Below are 18800 nucleotides of genomic sequence, written 5' to 3' on the forward strand. Positions count from 1 at the left end.
CAATATATAATGGCAGTTCTTAAATTAAGAGCAATTCTCCAGTTAATAACTCTCGTTTTAAGACCCTTTCACACAAAAAAGCAGACAGTTTGAAAAGCAATTAACAAGCTAGTTTTAAGATAATTAGTCTAAATTTAAATAAGTGTTACTTAAAAATGTGAATAAGTGTTACTTATTTTATGATATTATTATCTTCACTAAAGAGATATGATTTCTTCATTTAAAACATATCACCAAGTATAATTATCTTACTGCACTGGCAGATCATTTGACTTGTTTCTAGTTTGTATCTTCTAAAGTCATTCATTCATTTCTTGTATTCAGAGAAATCTCGTATCTCTTGCAGTTTAGGATGAGGCCAAGGTGACCGAATTCCCATCTTAGGATGAACTATTCCATTACCAAACATTTCAACTGTGGAAATAATGTTCCATTAGAGCAAATAAAAGCTTCCCATTGCAAGTGGCTGTCATGAGATGGTAATTTCCAGCCCAGATGATGGGCCAGACTCTCGATCAGCAAGGGAAAGTCTGGCCATGCTGCTAGTTGGCAAGAAATGCGCAGCGTGGGTCCCACTGTCACGCCGTCAGGTGCTTTGAAACCTGGCCCGGAGTGCTTTGAAAACTCATAATCAGACGGTTTACAAGACACATTTGCTACTTTCAGCTCCCGAAGTGGAAAACAGCTCTTTATATAGTACATCCTAATGTAAATTATTTCAATACAGCCACAGTCTGATTTGTTTAATGTGAGCAAATTGGTTTAATTCAGAGCTAAAATCAGCAAGTAAACAAGCAAGCGCAATAATGCCACCACATGAGATCACAAGCTTTACTCTAACAGAGCCACCATGTAAATTGAAAACAATAGCAAACACAATGGAGACTAGTATTTTGTGCAACTAAATTATGAAACGAGTTTGGGGACCTTTAAAATGATAGTGTTTCCACCCATCAATAACACTCAACTCATCACCTGCACATGTGGGCCGCTACTCATTTTTAGAGCATCCCTAATTGCGTCGCTTTTACTCATGTAATGGCACAACATTAGAGGCTAAAAACTGTGAGTCATCTATGGATTAAACCACAGCCACATCTGAGGAGGCGAAAGTGTGCGGTAATGCTCTTCATCTGTCTCTGTAAGCCTATCCGAAAAAATCACGCTACCGTGCTTTCCCCCCTCCACCCTCCAAACCAGCTAATATAGCTTCATTTGGCCGCCATCCTGTGGCACACGCGCTGGAATGAGGTCATGAGCGTAAAGACGGATGCTCTAATCTGGTGCCTAGCCTTCGCCATCTGCTGCAGTCAGATGGTGGGTCACCGCAGGTCCACGTATGTGCTTTAATCCACTGCATTCACATACAATCGGTAAGGTGGAGACCTGCAACACCTGTGTTTTTCCAACATATCTACAGGAGGGAGACGTCATGCTGAGTTAAAGACTAAAGATGGTAAAAGCAACACCATTGAAACTTTACAGCGTTTAAATCATAAAGATGCAAAAATAGATTTGGATGAATACGTTTTTTCTTTGTGTGATGTATTTATACATGCATGTGCTTTGCCAAGTATATCTGTTCAACTGCTTGTTAATCCACTACATTACATTACATTACTGTGATGGCTGGGTTTAGGATTTGGGTTGGGGTAGACGTTAATAAAATACAATTATTGGGAAATTGAATAAATAATATGCATAATTCTTATGGTTTATCAGCTATACTAATAGAAAAGACTCCAGATCTGTTTTTACATTACCGTGACCATTGGGTTTAGGGTTGGGGTAGGGGTAGGCGTTAATAAAATACAATGAATGGGAAATTTTATAAATAATATAAATAATTCTAGTAACTTTCGGCCACAGCCATATGTGATCTATAGCTGATTAACCACGTGGATGGAAGCTAAACCGCCTTCTGAGGCTCCTACTGGCCTATATCTAACCAGACACCCTAGTTTTCTGCGCAAAATCAACAAAAAGTCACAAATTTTTGAGATCCTGCAAAATTCATACTTTAAACGCAAAATAATTGAAATATATATGTATGTATATATGTATGTATGTGTATATATATTATATATATATATATTATATATATATATATATATATATATATATATATATATATATATATATATATTATATATATATTATATATTATATATATATATATATATATATATATATATATATATATATATATATATATATATATATATATATATATATATATATATATATATATATATATATATATACACATATATTTATACATATATATTTCAATTATTAAAAAATAAACGGGGTCTAATGCATGGGGGCTAATAAATCTGACATCAACCGTGCATGTGTATATATATTATCAGACATACTATGAAAATTCCCTTGCTCTGTTAAACACACACACACACACACACACACACACACACACATATATATATATATATATATATATATATATATATATATATATATACATAAATAAAAAAAATCGTGAAAAACTAGGGGGTCTGTCTATCAGCTAATAACCACTGATAATGCCCAATCAATCAAGTGATAACATTCGAATCGACTGATTTTTGCTGTGAGGGAACTAAAATGGTGACTTGGTCACCCCAATGGCTATTCCAGACGCCAAAAATGGGGATTTTATGTATTTTAATGTCCTCTGTTCATCTTCACATAGTGTTGATTAACTGCAAACTTCTAAGGAAATCACCCAGAAACTAGTAGTCTATCTTAGGTTTAGTTATACTTAGATTACTGCTCCAGTTTGTTAGCTATGTATAGGTTTAAAACTAAAACTCTTACGTCCAGTGTTGCGTTCATATTTATGCTTGTGTTTATTTATGTAGCATTGTGGTCCTGCGAGACATGATATTTAAATCCACTTAATGTTCACACATGTGGCAGAATGACAATAAAACTCAACTTGACTTAAAGACTTGATCTGCTGAAGTTCAACTCAAGCATCAGAATGAAAGAAAAGATAATTAAAGTAACTTTGAATATAGTGCGGTCGTTGGTGCCTAATGCACTGGTCTGAGTATTACAGAAACTGCTGATGTACACACACACTACCATCTCCAGGGTTTACAGAGAGTGGTCCGAAAAAAGATGAAATATCCAGTGAGCAGCAGTTCTTTGTGGAAGGAGGTTAGAGACAAATGGCCATACAAGGCAGCATAATAACCGAGGTATAAATAGAGCAGTTCTGTATGCACAACCTTGAAGCAGATGAGCTACATCAGCAGCAGAGCATTCCATTCAGCTAAGTCTCACTTTCTGCTGCAAACTTTGGTTGGCATGGTCAGAATTTAGCATAAACAACATGAATACATGGATGATACCAGTGTTGTGTTAAAGTTTAATTGTGGTGTAAATGTGTAAGGGATATTTTCTTGGCATACCTAGCATGGATAGTTTCTTGTCTAGCACGTCTATCCAAGCAAAATGCTTGGCTTTAGCTTTGTGGTTTGTACAGAATAAGCTTGCTTTCATACGTTGCCAACATAACTTTTTTTACTCAGAGGTGATAATGAATGCCTTGTGATTTGGAGATCAAATAATGGAATGAATTAAACATTCCTCTGATCGCTCACACCATTCCGTGCAGATGAAACGGCAGTGATGGTGATACCCCTGCTGACAAGTTTCTGTGTTGGAAAATGAAAAGATGTGCTTAAAGGGCTGCACGATGGATACAAACCTATATTTGTCATCTATCTCTATCTCTCTACACTGTATCAACCTCATCACAGTGTGTTAAAGGTCACAGAGGTATCTTATATTGCTAGTGAGAACAACATCAATAGCTGGTTGAGGGTTTTCAGAGTGGTCTTTAAAGACTAATACGTGTTTGGGTACACCACTTCAGTCTAGCTTCAGCCCTTATGCAATCATAAAGTGTAATTTTTTTGAGGGAAATTTAGATTTAAACATCACAAGAACATGGAATCCACTGATGCATACTTTGTTAGAATATTTGGTCGATATGCAACAATTCAAAAATTCTGGCATCTGAGGGTTCATTCATTCATTTTCCTTCGTCTCAGTCTCTTTATTTATCAGGGGTCACCCCAGCAAATCAACACTATTTTAAGATGAAGAGATTATATTATAAGACATAAATGCATGGTTTTTAGGGTCTGGAATAGCCGTTGTGTCTGAACATTCCGCCATATTGGTTCCATTGGTTTCCCTTAAAGCAGGGGTGTCCAATTCGGCTCAGTCCCTTTATTCATCAGGGCTCACCACAGCGGAATGAACCGCCAACTTATCCAGCATGTTTTACACAGTAGATGCCCTTCCAGCCATACCCTCTTGCATTCACACACATACACTACAGCCAAAATAGCTTATTCAATTCCCCTATACCGCATGTTTTTGGACTGGGGGGGAAACTGGAACACCTGGAGGAAACCCACACGAACATGGGGACATGAACATACAAACTCCACACAGAAATGCCAACTGACCCAGCAGAGACTCAAATCAGTGACCTTCTTACTGTGAGGTGACAGTGCTAACCACTGAGCCACCTTGCCACCCTCTAAGGGCTCAAAAAACATCTAAATACTGACAAAATCCCCTTTGACCCATTCAGAAACGAATTCCAAATTTCTTAAAAAATTAAGTATGTTTTCACAGTTCTTGATGCTCCTATAAATGAGACCAAATTATAATAATAAAAATTTAACACCCATATCTATCTATATATCTATCTATCTATATATATATATATATATATATATATAGATAGATAGATAGATAGATAGATAGATAGATAGATAGATAGATAGATAGATAGATAGATAGATAGATAGACAGACAGACAGACAGACAGACAGACAGACAGACAGACATACATATATTTGTCCATTTCAATGGACATCAGTTACCAACATAAAATACAAAAAAACCCATACATGATTGTTAGTATAATCTTGAAATGTATTTTTAAAATCCCAAACATTAAAACTGTAACATTTTTACTTAAATTTTGAGGTTTTTGTTGTATAGATTGCACAACAAACTTTATCTTCATCTTCCTCATCACGCCACATAATATCCCCATCTGAGATATTTCCATCTGCTATATGCTCAAGAACATCAAGATCTGTATATTCTGCATATGAAATTGTTTCAGCAATGAATTAGTACATCAATATGTAAGGTTTTTTTATATATAAAAAAGTTCAATCAGCAATACTGGAGATTTAATTCCAGTAACAGATCTTGAACCCATTGTCCATCCTAATGGACAGACACATTTGAAAAAAATCCTGATCTAAAGCTTGCAATGTTACAAAAGAATTTAAGTGCAATCTCTCTTTTTTACATCCAATCTATGAAATATTGCCAAACATATCAATAAATCTGAATAAAAACATTGTAAATGTGGCTTATGTCTGTGTCTGGAGTGAAGTGATGCCATGCTACTGTTCAGAGTTGTGGATTTTTTTCAAATTGCAACATGCCAAGTCTTTCTGCCGTTTGATTGGACGACAATCATCCACTCTAATGGACTGCAGGCTTTAAATTAGATGAAATGCTCAGGAACCACAGAAAACATGGACTGACATATGATGTTCATTGTAATAAAACAGCGTTCGAAGGGGTTAAAATATGCAATATTTACAGTAGAAGGTTTACAAAACATCTTTAAGGAACACAATCTTTATCTTAATTTTTTTGTCATGAAAGCAAAATCAGTAATTGTGACTCAATGCAATGAATTTTTGGGTATTGTACCCAAAGTACATACTGTAAGGCTGATTTTGTGGTTCAGGGGTCACATATGAAAGTGGAACCTTGAATATCCACAAAATATGCAGTACAAAATGCAGTAGCAGAAACAAACTAGCACAAATGAGAGTAAGGAAAGAAACATGTAGCGTGCTCGAGAAATCGTGGCATTTATTTTGCCACTAAAACGCAACATCGGTTTGCGGTCTATGCTTGAGTGTGAGTTACACGCTCCGATAAGACAACCAGGCAGTCCTCGTACCTCGGAGATAGGCAGATCCTAATCTCTAAATGGATTGTGGGTAAGTGAATTACTTTAGCTTCCACAGAGAGCGTGGCAAACTGAGTGAATAATGAACCACCCAGAAATCCTTGACGGGATTTAACACCTCAAGCATCCTGTCGCACTTTTGGGAAGCGCCCTTGAAAAGGAGGCCATGCAGTGCACACTCTGAAAGCATCTGTTTGGTGACGTTTGTGACTCCAACAAAGAGGAAACGGGATGCCTGTGTGCTCTGGGTGGGTAGTAATCCACTAGGGTCTGCATGGTGTCAAGAGGTCAAATTGCTCTGTTTTAGACATTCCAGTTGGCACAGTATCGCTTCCACTTCTGTGCGTGTATGCTACCCTGAAGGCCATGAGAAACAGCCTGACCACTAAGGCAGGTGGAAGGATTGACCGAGAAAGAGCTCAGCGCCAATTACTTGGTGACAACTGGCCAGGATTAGGCCTTGTTGTGTATGGTGACCGCTGACCTTTGAGTCCCGGCCTGGCGATGAAAACTCTTAACCTGCACTGACAAAGACAAGAGCGGTGGCTGCTCTTTAAAGAGCTCGCTGACCTGATTAAGCTGGGAAATAGGACGGCTTTCTTGAAAACCCAAAAGCTGGGTTTCCATCTACATTCTTTATGCACATTTTATGGAGATATTACATAAGGAAAGGGTGCATAAAAATTGCATACACTTACTCAAGGTGGATATTTGTTTGTTATGCAAGAAGACATGCATAAATTATTAAAAAAAAATTCAAATCAATAATTGAAGTTTAAAGAGATAGTTCAGACAGAAATGAACATGAAAATGTCTGTCTCTCTTCCTCAAGTGGTTCCAAATCTTTATCAGTTTCTTTATTCTGTTAAATAATGCTTTATTATTAAACTTCCATAGTAAGAAAAACAAAGTCAATGGTAACAGGTTTCCAGTGTTCTTCAAAATATCTTCTTTCTGTTCAACAGAAGAAAGAGTTCAAACAGGTCTGGAAGAGTTAAAGTATGAAAAAAAATCTGTTTTAGATGAACTATCCTTTTAATACACAGCTTTAAGGAAATGCATTTTGGGCATTACCATTTAATGTAGATGTAGCTACAGTATGGCCCATTCCCAGTATTATTTTTGTACCGCTTCCCCTTCCTCTACCCCTTTCCCTTGGCCCTTGAAACAGAGTGTGAAGGTGAAGGGTTTCAAATTTAACCCCTAAGAAATGGGACACAACGACAACACTCGCACACATCATCATAAGTCATTGTGAGCTCGTACTTCATATGAGATCGACGATGGCGACTGCTGTAGTTATTCCAGTTGAGTTTTTTTTGGTGTTTATCTTCAGGAAATCACTTAAGGTAACGATATCATGTTATCATAACGATATAATGCGGCAAGGGCAACAAGGTGGCACAGTGGGTAGTGCTCTCGGCTCACAGCAAGAAGGTCGCTGATTCAAACCTCGGCTGGGTCAGTCGGCATTTCTGTGTGGAGTTTGCATGTTCTCTCCGGGTTGGTGTGGGTTTCCTCCAGGTGCTCCGGTTCCCCCCACAAGTCCAAAGACGTGCGGTTACAGGTGAATTGGGTAAGCTAAATTGTACGTAGTGTATGTGTGTGAATGAAAGTGTATGGGTGTTTCCCAGTGATGGGTTGCGGCTGGAAGTGCATCCGTTGCGTAAAACATATGCTGGATAAGTTGGCAGTTTATTCCGCTGTGGCGACCCCAGATTAGTAAAGGAACTAAGCCGAAAAGAAAATGAATGAATGAATGATGTGGCAATAAGATCATAACTGAACTGTACGTTTACATCGTGGCCATATTCATCTATGTTAACAACATTAGAATTATACCAGACACACTTAAAAGCTAATTCCCAGCCAATAGACCTTTCTGACAGGGTTTTCGAGTGTCATCGAGTGACAGATGTGAAAATATGTTGTGGTACTACTATACAGGAGTTAATGGATATATATATATATATATATATATATATATATATATATATATATATATATATATATATATATATATATATATATATATATATATATATATATATATATAATGGATATATATATTATAATGGATTATGGATAGGATTTTTTTTTTTTTTTTTTTTAAGCATGACGGCAGAACACAAATGCCATTATGAATGTATTAAAATATATACTTTTTTAGTGTAAAAATTTGTAATAATGACCAAAAATACTAATTTGTGCATCTTCTAACTTCCGTTTGCAGCCATGCTGCCGTTGTAGATGAAGTATTCTGGGAACATTTTTTACCCTTTGGTTTTGAGTGTGGTTCTGAAAAATCTCTGTTTCAAGGGCTCTCTAGCCCTTCCCCTTAGCCTCTTAACCTTCAAGCTTAATAGAATTATACACACAGCTACCTATTCACGTAAGAGGAAGGGCTAAGGGGTAGAATTGGGATTGGACCTATATTTACTTACATTTCTCCCTTTAAAGGACGCAACCAAAAGCAACTTATAATGCATCCAAATGCACATGCACTGTACATTCGATCAGTTCTTGAACCTATGACCAGTGCTTAATTTGAGCCAGATCTTGCCGGATCCTGTTCTGGAAAATGTCAGATATTCGTGTTTTGCGTTTCAGTATTTATTTTAATGGATCCGGCATGAACTTGTGCGTGGTGAATATGGTGTGTATGGATGTATGTTTGCGCGTGTGTATGGGTGTGTGTGAGAAAGAGAGAATGAGTGCAATCGAAGACTGCGTGGATGATGGCCCTCAACAATATTTTCAGCCAATCGGCTTTCTTATGTTTACAATCACTCTCATTGGTTGGTGATTATTGTTTCTTGTGGAGAGAGCAGCAAAAATAAATAATGGCATAGTGGTCTACCTAAATAATATTTGTATTTTCAAAACGGCAAAGATGCAGTCAAGCATATATTCATTTTTTTAAAACCACAAGTAAATCTAATAATAAGCCTGATCAAAAAGGATCTCGTGAAGATGAAACTGCACGAATGAATGAGGATGTTGGGAGACAAGCAATCTCAAGTCAGCCAGAAAACATGACAGAAGAGGTAACTGTGGGCTCTTCTTGAAGATTAGACAGAGTAAGTCCTTTAATAATTTTTTTCACTTGGCACATAATAGTGAAATGAACTGAATAGAGATTGTTCTTACGTTTTATGTTTGTAGCTACATGATTTTAACCATGACTGACCTTTAACGTTATATAAGGCGCAAAATATTCAAATGTGATGCTCTTTTTTTGCGCTATCACCGTTTGATGATGTCATATTCCGGGGAAAACTGATATAGTTTGGTGGACGCTGGTCATGGTCACTTTTATTTCCTGGATTTGTTCCTGGAATTATTCATTTACAAATTAAGCACTGCCTATGACCATACGCTACCCACCTACTTATTTGCTTAAGACAAAAATGAAGGTTTTCATGAAAGGGATTTATATCACTGGATGATTTACATCATTGCTATTTAGGATGAGGTGCAATTCTATGAGATTGTCCATTTTGGTCCACCATGCAAAATAAAAGCCTAAGAAATCACAGCTAATTAAAGATTAGATACTGGGATTTGCATGGAAATGGAGAATAATCATTTGCAGAAGATACAATTGGTGAACAGGCTTACCTTATCAGAGTAGACGAAGAAAAGAATGAGCAAAATCAGCTCAGCCAGCAGAATAATCAGCAAGACAATGAAGAACTGTAAAAAGAAAATACACAAAGAAAGGAAGTGAGCGATACGATTGAGAGAGAAAAAAGAAGAGAAACAGGGAAAGACCTGTCTGAATGAATCATCTCGGCTTTCCACACTCACTCTCTCCCTCTCATTCTGTTTCACTTCTTCAGCTAAATATTTACACAGCCTTCCACACAGCATGCGCCTGTCAGCCAGTAAACATTATTTCGCTGAGTGCTCGATACATTTTCCAGTCATCTCCTGATGACCGCTCCTGTCAAATCCCATCTGAAACGCAGATTCGGGCCATCTGAAAAACTTTAAGACACTTGTTTATTGAACCTCCACATTGACAGGTTCACAAAACAAGTTCCCTTCCGCCATTAAAGGAAGGCGAGAATGATTGTGTTGTCTACGTGTGGCCTCGCCAACCGCTGAATGACAGTGTGTGTATATGTCTGCTCTGCCATGACTTTACTCACTGCTCTGGGCCATATGGGATACGTAAATTGGGGCAAAGTTGAAGGAATGGATGTGAAGACTGCAAAAGCTTTGATGGTTCTTCCTTCCTAGACCTCTCAGGGAAGAAAGTGCTACACCACATCCAGAAACACAGGCAAGACTGCTTAGATCTCAAACCCAGTGACGTGAAAACTCTTCTCTGATGTCTCACTCTCCCTCAGATTTTGGGACATGGCGTATATACAGAGCAGATAGTGAAATCTAAAGGTCAAGCAATTCAAATTTACACCATCCCATCTAACAGGCATTTAGAGAACCGTAGGAACCGGAGACTGGCATTAAAAAGTAATGATACAAAGGTATGGTGATGATGATTCCGGGTTTGACTGGATTATAAATTCTCTAAACATCTCTTCATATACTAGAACAGAACGAAACGTGACTTTAAACGTCTTAATTGTACTAAATAACTTGAACAAATTCATGCTTGTTTGGAAACCTATGTCAGGCACACAAGTGGATATGCCAGAACAAAGCAGAATGACATTGAGGCAGATGTATTATTCACTCTTGTAAATGGCAGAAAAGCACAGCAAGCGACAACCTTTTTCAATTAGACTGTGTCTAACACCATTAGCAGAATGACTGGTGGTGGTGGTGGGGGGAGGGAGGGAGAATGACGGGGAAATCAAAGAGAAAGAACAGTCAAAAAGGGGGGAAAATTATAAAAGCATGTGGTTTAACTCTTGTATTGAAACCAAAACCCCTGAGTCCAATGAGGAGACCTATTTTGCAATGCTGATAATTAGCAAAGCTCTCTGGTCACAGTTTACTTTAAGCCTGTATGTATAATGCATTAAAAAAAGTTATTCATAAGGCATAATTTAGTCCATCCTGATGGGGCTTATTTTGAGATGGACTAGCTGGCTGTACAATATCCCACTTCTTACACATCTGCTCACTGTATAAATAAAGGCTATGAAATGTTGATTCTAAATGCAAAAATAACTGATTTATGCGAGGAGATGAATAAAAAGGATGTTAAATGAGCACAATGATGTAGGAAATTTCGTAGTCACAAAAAGTGACTGTGAAATTGGTTGTTTATACAATTTAGTGCCATTCTGCTTTCAATAAGGAGAGTACTGTGAAGATGACTGCTTTTATTACATACTGTTGTCATTGTGGTATTTTATTCACTTGAACATACAACTGAATGCAATGTTTAAGAGGCCATAATTTGCTTTATAACAAGACCTAACTTTCAGGTGTAGTAAGAATGGGTCTGTGAAGTTTGGACTCTAATAGATGCTTTATTAAAGTTTTTCCTCAGTCGCTTTGGTGCATTTCTCACAACACTATTTACATTTGCACAACAGTTAATGCATTTCTCAAAACAATTAGTCATTTGTGAACATCATAGGAGCAGTTTCTTATTCCTTCCAACAAATTACAAATGCTTTTGGACATGCATCAATTGCTTTCATACAACTCTCTGCTGTTTTATAACATTATCAATTGCTTATGTCATGTCAGTAAAATTAACTAAACATGTGAATGCTGAATAGTCATTCCATATAAAACTAATAGTCGTCATTTCATTACTTGAGTCATTACATATAAAAATGCTGAACTAGTTGTCAAAATCTGTCAAGCTAATTTCATAAAGATTATTAAATCTTTTTTTTTTTTCTGAAAATGTCTTCTAAATTGAACAATTTCATGAATGATGTACAGACCTACAGTATGTATGTTCTAGGTTCAGTTTTAATATGTACTGCTATATCGCTTACAGCTATATCGCTTACACCGCTTTACCCAAAGGAAGTTTATGTTTGTTGTAAATAAGAGTGTATTTATTCTTTAGCACAATGCTGTGAATAAATCAGAATTGGAGAGAGCATATGCAGTAAAAAGGTGAAACATACATATTCAGTGTCTTGTACTGAGATACCTCACTAAATGCAGTGATGTCTAACTTTACTGCAGTTTTCAAATAGCTGTGCAAATATAGTCTTGAACATTTTCAGGAAGAGTCACCAAAATCTGACTTTTTAGCATTGGAAAAAAATACAGAGTAAACTGTCATAATGAAAACATGACAAAGCCTTGTTCATAAACAATGGTGTCAGGACTTTTCATCTTGATGACACTGACACATTTTTATTCACATGAACACTTGCTTTTGAGGAATGAGCTATCCATTTTGAGCAAGTGACACGCTTTTGCAGGTTAAAACTAGGTTTTGCAGTTTGTACTAATTGTTTTAAGAAACGCATTAACTGTTGTGCACATGTAAATATGTTGTGAGAAATGCACCAAGGCCACTGAGAAAAACTGTAAACAAAGTTTTTGAATATCCTTTTTTGGTTAAATAATAATAATAATAATAATAATAATAATAATAATAATAATATATTGTTAATAAAACTATATTGTTCACCAATCGGCTTAGTATCGAGTGTAATTCCTGCATGCCGCCGGCCAACCACTAGTCGCTTCGTGAGGATTCTGCTGTCATCTTTAAGGTGCACACGCTTGTATTTCAGGAGGCGTGGCTTTGGACGGCAGGGGTGGGACTGTGTTTCAGAGATTTATAGTAGCCGGTTAGCATTGTCGCAGATCACCTACTGCACCTTTAATATTGGTTACCAATATTACAGTCAGCTGCTATGACAATTTGATAGAAATGCACCTAATTCGCATGTTTTTTTTGCAAATGCTGAAAAGAATTATCAGTATATATTAGATCTCTGAAACTAGATCTACTAACGCAACTCAGCTAGTCCTCACCCCATTAATTATTAACATTTTAAATATTGTGATGTGACTTTGCAGATGCTTATCATGCATAAACAGAGGCATTTATACATTAAAGGAACAAAAAAAGCATATGACCCCTTCAACTATATGTATCTTTACATTATGCTGCTATATACAGTTTGATTCAGTTCTATTAGTTTGTCTTCACACTTCAGGAATAGATAAGTGTGTAAAGGTGGCATAACTTACGCTCAGAAGCAGGCACTTGTTTTCCTTGATGGCGCCCAGGCAACCGAGGAAGCCTGTCACCATGACGATGGCGCCTATGGCTATGACCATGTTGGCAGCGGAGAGAGAGGGGAAGGAGGGGGAGAAGGTGGCGAAGCTGCCTTGAGAAACAGACAGCCAGATTCCAACTCCCAGCAGCCCACAGCCACACAACTGCAGAAAGAAACATCAGATTATCAGATAATGATGTTCTAGAACATCAATACAACTACATTCAGTGCCAAAAACACCAGTGGTGGACAGTAACTCAACATGTTTACTTAGAAAACTTTACCCAAGTAGAGTTTTTGAGTATCTGTACTTCATCAGAGTATTTAGGAAACATTTACTTCAACACATTCCACAACTAAATATTGTACTTCTTAAAGTCCACTACATTTTATAAAATATTATATTTTTTTAACCAGAAAAATGGTCATGTGCTCAGTGATAAGATAATGGTGTATGATTAACAAGCAACATCTTATCTCAGTTAATCTGTTGAGTCAGTTCACAATTCAGAATAAATGTTTAATTGATGAATTGGATACATCTAACTGCAACTGATCAGGGGTAAACTACTCACTAATTCAAATGAGCCACTCATAGTGAGTCTGTTACTTACTGATTCAAATGATCCACACAGAGCAAAATCTCCAGTTAACGACTCACTGATTCAAACGAGCCACTCATAGTGAGCCTATTATTTACTGATTCAAATGATTCACATAGAGCAAAATCTCCAGTTATCGACCCACTGATTCAAATGAGCCACTCATAGTGAGTCTGTTACTTACTGATTCAAATGATCCACAAAGGGCAAAGTCTCCAGTTAACGACTCACTGATTCAAATGAGCCACTTATGGTGAACCTATTATTTACGGATTCAAATGATCCACACAATTCAATTCAATTTAATTCAATTCACCTTTATTTGTATAGCGCTTATACGATGTAGATTGTGTCAAAGCAGCTTCACATAAAAGGTCACAGTAAATAGGAACAGTGTAGTTTAGTTTGTAGTGTTTAAGTTCAGTTCAGTTGAGCTCAGTTCAGTGTGGTTTAATAATCACTACTGAAAGTCCAAATATTGAAGGGCAAATCCAACGATGCACAGCTCTACAGATCCCGAACCATGCAAGACAGTGGCGACACAGAGCAAAGTCTCCACTCAACAACTCACTGTTTCAAACGAGCCACTCATAGTGAGCCTATTATTTACTGATTCAAATGATTCACATAGAGCAAAATATCCAGTTATCGACCCACAGATTCAAATGAGCCACTCATAGTGAGTCTGTTACTTACTGATTCAAATGATTCACAAAGAGCAAAGTCTCCAGTTAACGACTCACTGATTCAAATGAGCCGCTTATAGTGAACCTATTATTTACTGATTCAAATGATTCACATAGAGCAAAGTCTCCAGTTATCGACTCACTGATTCAAATGAGCCACTCATAGTGAGTCTGTTACTTACTGATTCAAATGATCTATACAGAGCAAAGTCTCCACTCAAAAACTGATTCTAATGAGCCATTCATTCATTCATTCATTCATTCATTCATTCATTCATTCATTCATTCATTCATTCATTTATTTTCTTTTCAGCTTCGCCACAGCGGAATAAACTGCCATATTATCCAGCAATGGTTTTCCGCAGCAGATTCTCTTTTATCTGCAACCCATCACTGGGAAACACCCATACACACTTATTCACACATAGACACTGCGGACAATTTAGCTTGCCCAATTCACCTGAGCAAAGTCTCCAGTTAACGACTCACTGTTTCAATTGATTCACTCAGAGTGAGCCCACTGTTAAGGATTCATTGATTTATAACCTGATTTTAAAAAAAAATGCAAGTTGCTAATGCTGAATTTTGGGATTTATTATTGTAAGTGATAATCCTATTTAGTCCATGACTGTTGATTTGTAACTTAAATCTACTGTAAAAGATCAAGCTGTTTAAACCCACTGGGAAATGCTTGAATGTGGAAATGTCTATACTGTTTTTGTATATTACCATCTGAATATAAATACTAAAGAATATTAAAAAAACACAAATAATGCCTAAGCATTTGCTCCACTGCGTCAGGACATAATAAATATAAAACCAGTATGTTTGGAATTTTCTTCTTAAAATATAACGTACAGATTTTAAAATATATTTCATATTTACATTTGTAAAGCACATTTACAAACATTGTTTGCACACTGGAATTAATTACCAGCATAGTTATCAATGTATGATAGGTTTTGCCAATACATATAATAAGGTTTGCTTGCAAGATGAATAATAAATGATCAATAATTAATACTTAAGTATTAAAGTTGAGTGACTTGAATGACATTAAAGAGGAATACCATGGTTTACCAATGGACAAATACTACTAGAAATGTAGCATTGCTATCCTGAGCACACATTAAGTTTGGAGCATCATTTAAGCCAAATAGCAAAACAGTTGAATGCAATAGCAGATTATTACAGTGCATGCTGTTACTTCAACAATTTGCCATGCCAACAGGCCCCCCTAGGGGGCACACACAACCTGCAAACTTTGCCCCCTGAGGGCCACACCATCATCTTGATAAAACAAGACTGTCCATTGACATTTACGCACACCCCCAAGAGTCCAGCTGTGAATATGTAATGTTTACAGGAGCTTCTGATTGACATCGCTTAGAGGAGAGCCTGTTTTCCCCATCAATCTGTGATAAGGCCACAAAGTGATGCCCACAGAGATGACGAGGACGAAGTCGCTGACATTTCCTCCGCTCTTATTGAAATATCCAAAGCAATCTCCTTGTGAATAAGAAATCACACCCACCATTGATAAACAGACAGATGCCGCACAGCGAATCAAAAAGCTTCACAAGTGTGAACGCCGTTGTCGCTGAAACGTTAACATGTTCACAGGAGATGAAAGGGAACCAGACTGATCTTTTTTTTTTTCAGATGAAGTAAATAATTGATCGCTTTTACATATGCTTTCATTTGCTTTCAAGCATAGACAAGACTGTTAACTGAAGTGCTCGACAATGCCTTCGAGATCTAAACTCGAGGGCTGCCAGGGATTTGGGGAAGAAATCAAATAAAAGAAATCCTGTCAATCTTGGTGGTCTCATATTAGTTCAGAGGATCAACCTTTACTTTGAAAAATCATAAAAATGTTATGTATATATTGTAAGGTCACTGTGTACATCTATTTAACGTTATCCTATCAGGATTATTTCATGAGTTGTAAATAAGTAAATGAATAAATAAATAAATAAATAAATAAATAAATAAATAAATAAATAAATAAATAAATAAATAAATAAATAAGTGGATTGATTGAATAAGTTATTGTCCTCTGCTATAATCTACATGGCAGATATGCGAATTAGGTAGCTTAAAAAATTCTCCAGAAACAGTTTTATATGTTCATTACACAGCGCGACATACTTTAAAATACACATGCACAATAATCATTAAAAATATTTGAACAAATTGAGTAGATGCTTGGTAAAAAAGAAAAGAAAAATAAGTTAAAGAGCCCCTGTTATGGGTTTTTGAATATGACTCACTCTGCATTGTGTATCACAGCACTAAGTGAATGAAAACATCCAGCTGAGGTTTAAAACTGAAGTGCATCGTGCTCGGAGTCGCATAAATGAATCGCGTTGTGTTCGGATCTTTTGCTTGAACGCATCAACATCAATATGGTACATCACCAAATATGAAGTGCTGGATCCGGTAAAACATGAATGCGCCTTTCCCTTCAGACACTAGCGGAGCACGGGGGATCACGGGACTGATCATGACACAAAGATGACCATCACTGACAGATGGAGACACAATACCACATTTTCACAACAATACCACAGTATAGCCAACTGTGCGTTATGTTTATTCCTGTCATTTTTCAGATTTTTGATACAATAACCTACACTGCAGCACGGGATTCGCTGGCTGTTTGCTAACAAAGGAAGGAGCAGCAGAGACTATTACAGTATGTATGGGACTTTGTCAGACTTTGACAGGGACTTTGTCAGTAACTGTTACAGTTCATATGCACCAGTTTCTTCTTTCTCTGGATCATGTAAGTGTAATTAAAATTGTTGCCTTGTTTTCTGTGCAAAATAAGTGTTGAAATGTTTGTTGTAAGTTGTAATCACTTCACGTGGCTATAAATAACTTATATTATTGATCAATGCTTGTACTGTATCTCTCAGGTTAAATCTTTATGGGGCTATTCACATATAGTGTCCAAAATCACGTTGAAAAGGTGACGAGTGCTTCTTCCTTTAATGATTTAAATGCGTTTCTGAACTCGCGATCCTCTGCCGTTTGCCTTTGTTATGGCCACCATCAGCTGTTCCTCACACACGCACCCAATTTTCAAAATAGTTAAACTTTTGCCACTCTGTGGATTATTACTAAATGTGTGTTGTTGTTACTTGGGGTTAGGGTTAAGAGTAGAGTAATATGCTGGTGTTTAACTGCATTGCTTTATTGCATTCCTGCATTGATCTCTCACAGTCTGTGCGCTACTTCATAGCCGCGATGGGTGTTTATCTCTGTTTTACGCTGAACCCAGTCGGCCAATCACAACAGACAGGGTCATCGGACCAATCAGCTCAGATTAGCTTCGTGCATAAGGAGGGGTTTGGGAAAAAATTTATCACTGAATTAATCATATGGGAGTCGCTGGGATAATTAGGTAAAAATAAATGCATATCATAAGTCAATGAAAGTGTTTTTTGACCTTGCATGCACATCAGGCTGTTGTTGTTGGAGCACCCCCTCATTACAATATGACCTTTTATAATGCAAACTAGGGGCCCTTTAAGTGGTGTATATGTTGATTTTAGCTAGAAGTAAGTGAGAAAATTACAGTAAGAGCTCAGTGATATGACACAATGCATAAATGTGCAATACACCCTTATACTCAGCATGCACTTTAATTTGCTTTCAAGCATTGACAAAAATGTTAACTGAACTCCTCGAGAATGCCTTTGAGAGCTAAACTCGAGGGCTGTGAGGGATTTGGGTAAGAAATCGAATAAAAGAAATTCCGTCAATCTTGTTGGTTGAGATGATCAGCACGCTCTTCTTTTGGAGATAAAGAAGGCTGTGAGAGACGGAGAGGCTGTGTGTATCTCACATTTGGCAGGTTAAAAGTGGGTGCTGATGCTCTGTTTGGTGAGAGAGCACTTTAGCCTGAGGGTTGAGGGCCATTTTTAATGCCCCGAGAGGTGAGAAACGGCTCTGCGCTAATGTAACATGGAGATCCCGATGCATCAACATCCACATTGTGAAGTAGGGAGTTGTCAAATAACCTCAGATGAAGCAAACTTTATTCAGAGCGGATTATTTGTTCAGCTTGACGTGAATGCAAACAAGTATGTGAGGGATATGAGTACATGTCATGTTAGATATTTTTATACACTGTGATGGAGTATTATGTAATAATTGGGCCGTGATTGATACCCAAGAAAATGAAAGAGTGACAATTCTCAAGATTCAATCTCTTACATGTTTTTAGTCACTTTTAAATTTTTATTTTTACAAGTTTTTGCATTTTTGCATGACCTGCCGCAGTTTAACTGAAAATAATTTAGAA

General features: G+C 37.0%; 1 protein-coding gene across 2 annotated transcripts in view; it reads right to left on the reverse strand.

Moving 5' to 3' along the window:
- The window catches only part of tspan9a (tetraspanin 9a), a 280460-nt gene that overhangs the window by 27195 nt on the left and 234465 nt on the right, over nucleotides 1-18800 (reverse strand). For both annotated transcript variants that reach the window (XM_056478503.1, XM_056478501.1), the window contains 2 exons: nucleotides 13172-13363; nucleotides 9647-9721 (listed from right to left, as the gene is read on the reverse strand). In XM_056478503.1, the coding sequence (XP_056334478.1) occupies nucleotides 9647-9721; nucleotides 13172-13363 (267 nt within the window). The remainder of the gene's footprint in view (nucleotides 1-9646; nucleotides 9722-13171; nucleotides 13364-18800) is intronic.

The sequence above is a fragment of the Danio aesculapii genome, chromosome 18, assembly GCF_903798145.1.
Source record: "Danio aesculapii chromosome 18, fDanAes4.1, whole genome shotgun sequence".
NCBI classification, from domain to species: domain Eukaryota; kingdom Metazoa; phylum Chordata; class Actinopteri; order Cypriniformes; family Danionidae; genus Danio; species Danio aesculapii.